This window comes from Larimichthys crocea, chromosome I (assembly GCF_000972845.2).
Source record: "Larimichthys crocea isolate SSNF chromosome I, L_crocea_2.0, whole genome shotgun sequence".
Taxonomy (NCBI): Eukaryota; Metazoa; Chordata; class Actinopteri; family Sciaenidae; genus Larimichthys; species Larimichthys crocea.
The window spans coordinates 37,821,929-37,829,985 of NC_040011.1; the positions used below are offsets into that span (position 1 = coordinate 37,821,929).

Genomic DNA, 8,057 nt, shown 5'->3' on the forward strand with positions numbered 1-8,057 from the left:
GTAACCGGGTAATGGGTTTCTCGCTGCCTCTCCGGATTGGCTTGTCGCATGTCCAGGGGGCGTGGTCTTTGAGCAAGGAGGCGGATAGAATCACTCCGTGCTCGCCGATTGGTTGAAATTGTGGCGTTCTTTGACGTACTCCGCACACCATTGGCTATTCTCGAACGTCACCTTTCGTGCCGAGCTTCGGCTCGACCAATGACAGAGCGCCTCTCACTCAGCTGATTCAGATAGGTAATGGTTCGTGTAGTTGCACGCGCCGACTGCAGGTAATTAGAAAAGAGTCTCGCGCTTGTTATATTAAAAGTTGTCACATTGTTTAATCAGTGTCTGACAGTTTCTCTCACCTGTTGCTCACTTTTCATCCAGTATGGCCACGCGTGTACGACCGGTGAGTTTAAACATGTGTCTATGGTGAACACCTTTAAACTTTTCATGATGCTGGTGATGTTTTAGCGCTTGAAACGTGCCGATCATCGCCTGTCCGCCTGTCATACAGAGCAGCAAGAGGTGTGCAGTCATCGGGGGCTCTGGTTTCTTGGGCAGACACTTGGTGGAGAAGCTGCTGGATCGAGGTTACTCTGTCTCTGTGTTTGACATCCGACAGAGCTACGAGCTGCCTGGTGTCACCTTCCACCAGGGAGACCTCTGCGACAAACAGGTGAGACTATCAGAGAGCCCCAAACACACACAAACAAACACCTGGTAAAGAATATCAAGTAAATAAAACAATAACAGTGTGTTTGATCATCATTAATTATGAGAAAAATGTTCAAATACAGTGTCATTTAAAAGTTTCAGAGATCTAAATGACTTGCAGTGAACTTGCAGATTGCCAAACTAACACTTGAGACTTGCCCCAGATATCTCCAGTCTGGACTTCACTAGTGCAAATGTCAATAGCTGTGATGTTTCCGCCCCAGGCTCTGCTGCCAGCTCTGAAGGACGTGTCCCTGGTGTTTCACTGCGCCTCCCCAGCCCCTGCCAGCGATGACCGCAGGCTGTTTGAGCGGGTCAACATTCAGGGCACACGCACTGTTATTCAGGCCTGCGTTGAGTCTGGAGTACAGGTGAGGCAGAGAAGGGGTGAGACTTTAGTTTGTGATACAGTTTACTCCTGAAGGATCCAAAGATGTCAAGCTTTTGTTAATTTTTTTTGACAGAAATTGGTCCTGACAAGCAGTGCCAGCGTGGTGTTTGAAGGGACAGACATTAAGAATGGAAAAGAGGATTTACCGTACGCCAAGAAACCCATCGACTATTACACGCAGACCAAGATCGAGCAAGAAAAGGTAGGAAGGGGTTATTGCTTTCACCAGTTGTTGCTTCAAAACCATCTTTTTAATTTAATTTTTTCATGTTTTCTCCACTTTGGTATGTGTTTCCATCATCAAGCCAAAGTTTGAAATGAAGACTCTGAATTGCACATATCATTTTAAGTGGGTGTGTAATGAATCAGTGATAGTCCTTCAAGACTTTCTCCCTCCTCATGATGAGATCAATATCAGATTTTGTTTTGTGCAATTAGCTGACATTAATCTGGTCTTCAGCAGGAGTGGGTGCATCTTTCATGCTCTTCCTCTGTTATTTGCATATCATCCTCCTCCTACAAGAGAGAGATTAGAGTGCTCTTCTTTTAGAGTGCATCGTCCTCTGGTTTGCAGTATGCAGCGTACACATTTTTCTACTGCCTTTTGTGTGCCTTATAGTTGGTCCTCGAGGCTTGTGACAAGGAGAAGGGTTTCCTCACAGTTGCCATCCGGCCTCATGGCATCTTTGGCCCTCGGGATCCACAGCTGGTTCCTATCCTAGTGGACACGGCTCGCAGGGGCAAGATGAAGTTCATCATTGGGTGAGCTGTAGGGGTTTAACGAATGATTCAGTTAGTTGATGCCAATTTATGAACAGAAATAGAATAAATAACTCTTGTTTTTGCAATAATCATTAGCTAATTACATGTTGATGTATAGACAGAGAGAGAGCGAAACAAGGAGACTGTCCATGCTCCCCAAATCTACATTCTGATGTAATACTCACTCTGCTGCACTAGTCATTCATCAACCATCTGTGAAGGCAACAACAGTAACACAGACGTGCCAGAATTTCAGAGCTAATTCTTCTAATCTTTCTAGTCTTACTGTTGCTGACTTGTCAGAGCAGAGTACACTTATTAAATCAATATTTCTAATCATTTCCAAGTATTTGTGTTTTCACACAGTAGTGCAAACTATTCAGAAATGTTATCATGTCTACATCCTTAACTTATTCACTCATTTTGTAGTGAGCTCAGCCCATAGACTGCTGCATGATAAAATTGTTTTAATTCATGTTTTTTTTTGTTTTGTTTTGTTATATTTTATATTTAATGCTCTGTCTTTGCTTTCTTCAGTGATGGGACCAATTTGGTGGATTTCACCTTTGTGGAGAATGTAGTTCATGGCCACATCCTGGCTGCTGAACGCCTGAGGTCAGACTCTCCCTCATGTGGAAAAGTGAGTGAGAACGCAGGCCCAACCCTGTGAGATGGCTGTCTATTTATTTATCTGTTTATTACCAGCCACACAGAATCTTTTTAGAGTCATTCATATTCATATTTATTTTTGTGATTTCTTTGAAAACTGAATTTCAAACGGATACATCTTAAATTTTGTATCATCTGCTTCACTTTCAGCCGTACCACATCACCAACGACGAGCCGATTCGTTTCTGGGACTTTATGTCTGAGGTGTTGGTGGGTCTTGGATACGCTGCTCCTCGCTACCACCTCCCCTACACTCTTGTGTACACACTCGCTCTGCTCCTCTGGCTGCTGGCCCTGATCCTGCGCCCTCTAATGTCCTTTAAACCCACCTTTACACCAATGAGAGTGGCCCTGGCTGGAACCCACCACTACTACAGCTGTGACCGCGCCAAGCAGGACTTAGGCTACAAACCTGTAGTCAGCCTGAAGGAGGGGATAGCACGCACAGTGCAGAGCTACCCTCATCTCAAACAAGGGGCTTGATGGTCAAATGGAGGTGGATACTGATGAGACCTGTATGTAGATGAGGTCGAGCTGAACGGATGATTTAAAATGAGGGAACAGACAGTTTGTTTATCCAGCATTTGTGTGCCTTTTTCTACATCTGTGTACCATTTTCATCAGCAGATGGCAGCAGATGCTTGAAGCCACTTAAAGCACTTACTACATGTTATCACAGACTTACACTGTGACAAATGCAAAGACGTAGAAATATTCTTGTTTAATATTCATGTGTTTTGACCCGTGCGCTTGTACACACATTGAGTTGCTGCTGTCACAATACATTCCACTAAATGAACCAAACTTGCATACTTTTAGGGTCTTATTTAGTCTTCTGCCTCAAATGAAGAGAAACTTTGATGCTCCAGCGATACTTTAGACAATAGTGTGCATCTAACTTGTGTCTACAGGTTCGGTTAGGTCCTTTTTTGTTTCAACAGAATAATACCTCTGTTTCCAACATTAGACGCAAAACGAAATGATTTTCTGGGTGTTGTGTTGAAGACTGGCATGTCCCTGTACACTGCAAATGTTGCTGTAATTCTCCCTCCTGTCCATACTGACACACGTACAATTATTAATAAATGGTAAACTGATTAATTAATTAAGTTTAATAGATATTATACTGTTAAACAATAAAATGATAATGTTTACTTATTATTAGTGATGCTATAATTTGTTATTTCACCCCTGTCAAAACCAACCACATATGACAGTTATATGTAATGGTAACACAAAATTAAATAGTTTAACTGTGTTTATTAGTGTCAGTAACAATTCCCATAAAAAGACCAAACCAACAATTTGTCAATCCTTTTATACCTCCACATTAAAAAAGTAAATCTTAAATGCAGGTAACTTGCAGATATCTTCTACTTCTATTATTATTTAAAAATTTAAATATAAAGCTTTACTCAAATAGCTGTTAGTAGTCGCCATCACTTGGACGGTCATTGTGCAGAATGATTTATGTGCAGAGTTTGACATCATTTATCAGTTTTTGACAAACAATGGAAGTCTATCTTATAGGACAAATCAGCTACAGAGCTAAACAGACAATACTTAATAGCAAAATCATTTAAGAAAAATATTGATTATCACCAGAGTTACTTCTTAAGTCTGTATGTGCATGTTGTGATAGTCATTATTTCACCACCAGTTTCTCCAGTTTTCCTGCACTGAGAAGTTGAGACCTGATGATAATTTAAGGCCTGAGATTTAGATCTTTACGGTGTTGTTGAAACCTGCAGAACTTCTTATGCAAGATCACATATACATATTTGCGTGAAGATTTTAAGGACGCAGTGCTTTAGGGCTACGGATGATTTCAGTAATGGAAGACTCATTCAGATTCTTTACTTAAGTAAAACCTCAATCTGAAAATGACAATTAAAAGTGCTGCATTCAAAGTCCTACTGAGGTAAAAGTATAAATGTATCATCAGCAACAAGAGGAACAAGAAGGTTATTTACACTTATAGAAAGTAGTTTTGCTTTCTGCAGGTTGGCATCTCAGACAAGGAACTTGAACTTCACTTGCTCAACCTGCAGGTTGAGCCACAGCTGTCAGCTGGTGGGTTAGATGCTGTCAGAGAGCAAAGGAGGAGCACCTTCAACGACACTGACACTCACAGAACCAAAGGTGCTGCAGGAACCCCAAATTCATAGAAACTGCTGTAGATCCCAGACATTTACAGCCTTGGGTGTAATCCTTAGTAGCCTTACTCACCCTTGCGTCCTACACTGTGTCACTTGATGGTGGAAACAGTACGAGCCTGAGGTGCTGCCCCATGGCTTCTGCGATTCTCCAAAAATGTAACTTTAATAGTGGACAAAAAAATGAAAATAAGAAAAATTGGAATGCTTTTTCTGGAACATTTAGTTTTTATTTACATAATGTGTGTGCTTATATGCTGTCATATGTTTCCTTGATCATTTGTTATATTCTGATAAGTTCAAATCTTTTGCTTTGTTTATTTTTGTTATACTCACTCACAGTTCACTTTTTAATGTGTGGACGACTGCATATTAGAGTGACATATCACCTAAACATAATTAATACATTTAGACCAAATACAAATATCTCATTCTGCTTATGACCCTGATATGACATCTTAATCATTTGTATCAAATCAATATTGATTTCTTGCTTATAATTATTTCAATAAAGATGATTAAAATCAACATTTCTTTTGTTTTTCCTGCCAAGTTTCATTTTGTACTAAAATGATCCTTGAAAAGAGCATTGATAGGATTTCACGCCTGCCAGACAGGGAGGGAAAAAAACAGAGGAAGAAAAAATGTTGGCACTTTGCCTTAGAGTTGTTGTGCATCCACACTCTGGGCTTTTATAATTAATTTCCTCACTGGAGTGGAAACTTTCTGATACTAAAATTGTGCTGCCAAGGTTTTGATCCTGGACTACAGTAAAGTAACAACCCTACACTAGGATGTTTTATAACCATAATGTAAGAATGTAAATATGAGATGTTAATGGTTGTAAGTGTGTATGGTAGTGTTACCTCATGTAGAATTTGAAACCCTATGTCTACTATAATTAACTCTCAAACATAATAAGTACACACTTGCAGATTCAATGCACTACTTGTAAAGATATTTGTTGGGTTAGTAACTGTGCTGGGATTTCTGGGGATATACGACTATATGCGGAATACCGCTAGTATATACATTACAATATGTGCAGTGTGCATCCTGTATGTGTTTATCTGGTTACTGTACACATGTAGTATGTCGTAGTATGTAGTGTGTGCTGCTCTAATCTCATCATATACTGTAATATGAATGTGTTTCTACCATTCACCACTGTGTTATTTACTATGTATTATTTATTTATTTATTTACTCTAATACGTGAGCTTTATAGTCTCAGCCTCCTCTGTTGTACTCACAATAAATGATACAGGGCCACCTACTGGTAAACTAATATTAATATAGTGTAATAAAATGTCAGACTTCAGCACACATCCTCCAACCTTTGGATGGATAGAGGTTGTTTGCTATTGTTACTGACCAGTCACTGCCCTCAGTCAGTTCCTTATCTGCACTAAAGATTGGTGCAGTTTGTTTGTACACCCATGGTATTACTTAATAAATAATGTGTTCAATAAAACCATAATAATACACTCTGAATATATTTTTTGATTTTTTAAATGTATTTTCTATTACAAATACTGCGCTTTGGTCTCTTTTGGCCTGGTCTCTAATTTCTTGTAAATATTAGGCCTCTATGATAGTTAAACCTAGATATCATTAAAGCATGTCTTTGAATGAGTCATGTTCCTTTTAATTCACTTTTAGTATTAAATAATAGTAATGTATCATACACAATATATCCTAAATCAATCATTTAAAAACTTGAATTCTGAAATCAGTACAGTTATATTAGGAGCAGTAAAAGAGTCCCAAAAGAGAAGCTGTAAAAGGAAAAGGCTAATGGCGGACACATGAATGCACTGAAGTAAAGCAAAGCATCAATAAAGCCTGCTGTTTTCACAATATGATTAATTATAAGAGAACGAAGGCAGTTAACGAACACAATAGAAAGGACTAAAAGAGAATATTGGAGGAAATATTGTGACAAATATGATCCATCCATTATCTGTAACTGCTTATCTTTATCAGTGTCACAGGGGAGCCTATCTCAGCTGACTTTGAGCAAGAGGCGGGGTACACCCTGGACAGGTTTCCATCGAGACAAACAACCAGTCACACTCACAATCACACCTATGGCCAATTTAGAGTCAACCTGTTAAATCCTCTCTTTAAGATTAAGAAAGGAATTAAGAAAGGATCTCATTACGGCTGGTATGGACAGGAGGAATGATTACAGTTATGTACATATGAGCATGTGAACATTACAACATGTGAACATGGGGTGTGTCTACATACTTTTGGCCATATAATGTATTTCCATATATACACAGTCCAGACACATTCATCACCAGTGAATAATCAGAGGACTTAGAATCAAGTAGTGTACTAAAGTCACAGTATGCAGAATATTTAGGTGTGTTTATCACCCTGTCACACAATTTATATCTTCCCTGTATTAGTGGAGTATCGCTGGTATTAGACAGCATTCCTCTGAGTCAGACAGTCTGCTCGAATACTATTCGAGAACTGTCATCGAGTACAATAATGCAAAATGCATCATAAGCTAGAATCCTTCTATTTATAGTTCTGTCTGTTTTTGATGATGACAAAGTTATAAAAAATGCTGAACTTTCAGACACTAGAGTTCCTCATTTTCACAGTTCTCATGTTAAATATCTGCTTCAGAGATTTTTCCTCCACGAGGAAAAGCATTTTTGTCATTCCGTGTTTTGGTGTGGTGATAAGAAGGTGGGGGTTAAGTTCAGATACTTTGCATTCTCGTTTTAATTCTGCACCAGCAGCACCCTAATGATTCACTGCTAGTCAGCGTCACAGTGCAAGGCCGTCCAACTGGTTTCTTGAGCAAGGGAAAGAGGGAGAGGGATCCAGGTAGATAATAGACGTGAGAGTTTACACTTGCCAGTGTGCTCACCAGAGTGAAACTTTGGCTCTCAGACTTGCTAATTTCCTCTTCCACCCTCTCTCTCTCTCTCTCTAACATTGCGAAATCCTTTCACACCCTTTTTTGAGATTTGAAAAGGCTTTGTAAATGTATGCACAGCATGTGTGAGATTGCTTTTCGTATAGAAACAGTGGTGGGCTGAGCTCTGTGTTGTGTTTTCAAAGAGTGCGTACTGTGGCCATTTGCTCAGGCGGTGCTTATTGTTGCAATTTTATGGAAGAAATCGCTAGGACAAATGCTAGAGCACAGACCTCTCGTCTTTCTCGTCTTTCACTTATACAAACACAGACAAAGTGAATCACACTGAGCAAAGACTCTGTTTAGAACAGGCTTCCGCCTGCCTTTCTATTAAAATGTTTACCACGAAAGGTTAAACGGAGACATGACTTTTATCAGATTATGTAACAGATTTGATGTTCAAAGTTTTATTTGTGTGAAAACATTCTTAAACCTTTTACTTC

The 8,057-nt window shown here is 39.5% G+C and overlaps 1 protein-coding gene across 1 annotated transcript; it reads left to right on the forward strand.

Moving 5' to 3' along the window:
- The first annotated feature begins 164 nt into the window (after positions 1–164).
- Positions 165–3,693, forward strand: nsdhl (NAD(P) dependent 3-beta-hydroxysteroid dehydrogenase NSDHL). The gene is made up of 8 exons (XM_019272522.2): positions 165–269; positions 370–391; positions 500–661; positions 924–1,070; positions 1,164–1,292; positions 1,710–1,852; positions 2,390–2,492; positions 2,672–3,693. Exons 1-8 carry the CDS (start codon positions 238–240, stop codon positions 3,002–3,004), a joined length of 1,071 nt encoding a protein of 356 aa, XP_019128067.2. The 5' UTR covers positions 165–237; the 3' UTR covers positions 3,005–3,693.
- Positions 3,694–8,057: the final 4,364 nt, after the last annotated feature.

What these genes read in the sequence shown, in the direction of transcription:
- nsdhl (XM_019272522.2), top strand. Translation starts at nt 238, where the DNA reads ATGGTTCGTGTAGTTGCACGCGCCGACTGCAG. An exon ending in GTTGCACGCGCCGACTGCAG is followed by an intron (nt 270 to 369) that starts GTAATTAGAAAA and finishes CTTTTCATCCAG; the next exon opens with TATGGCCACGCGTGTACGAC. An exon ending in GCGTTGAGTCTGGAGTACAG is followed by an intron (nt 1,071 to 1,163) that starts GTGAGGCAGAGA and finishes TTTTTTTGACAG; the next exon opens with AAATTGGTCCTGACAAGCAG.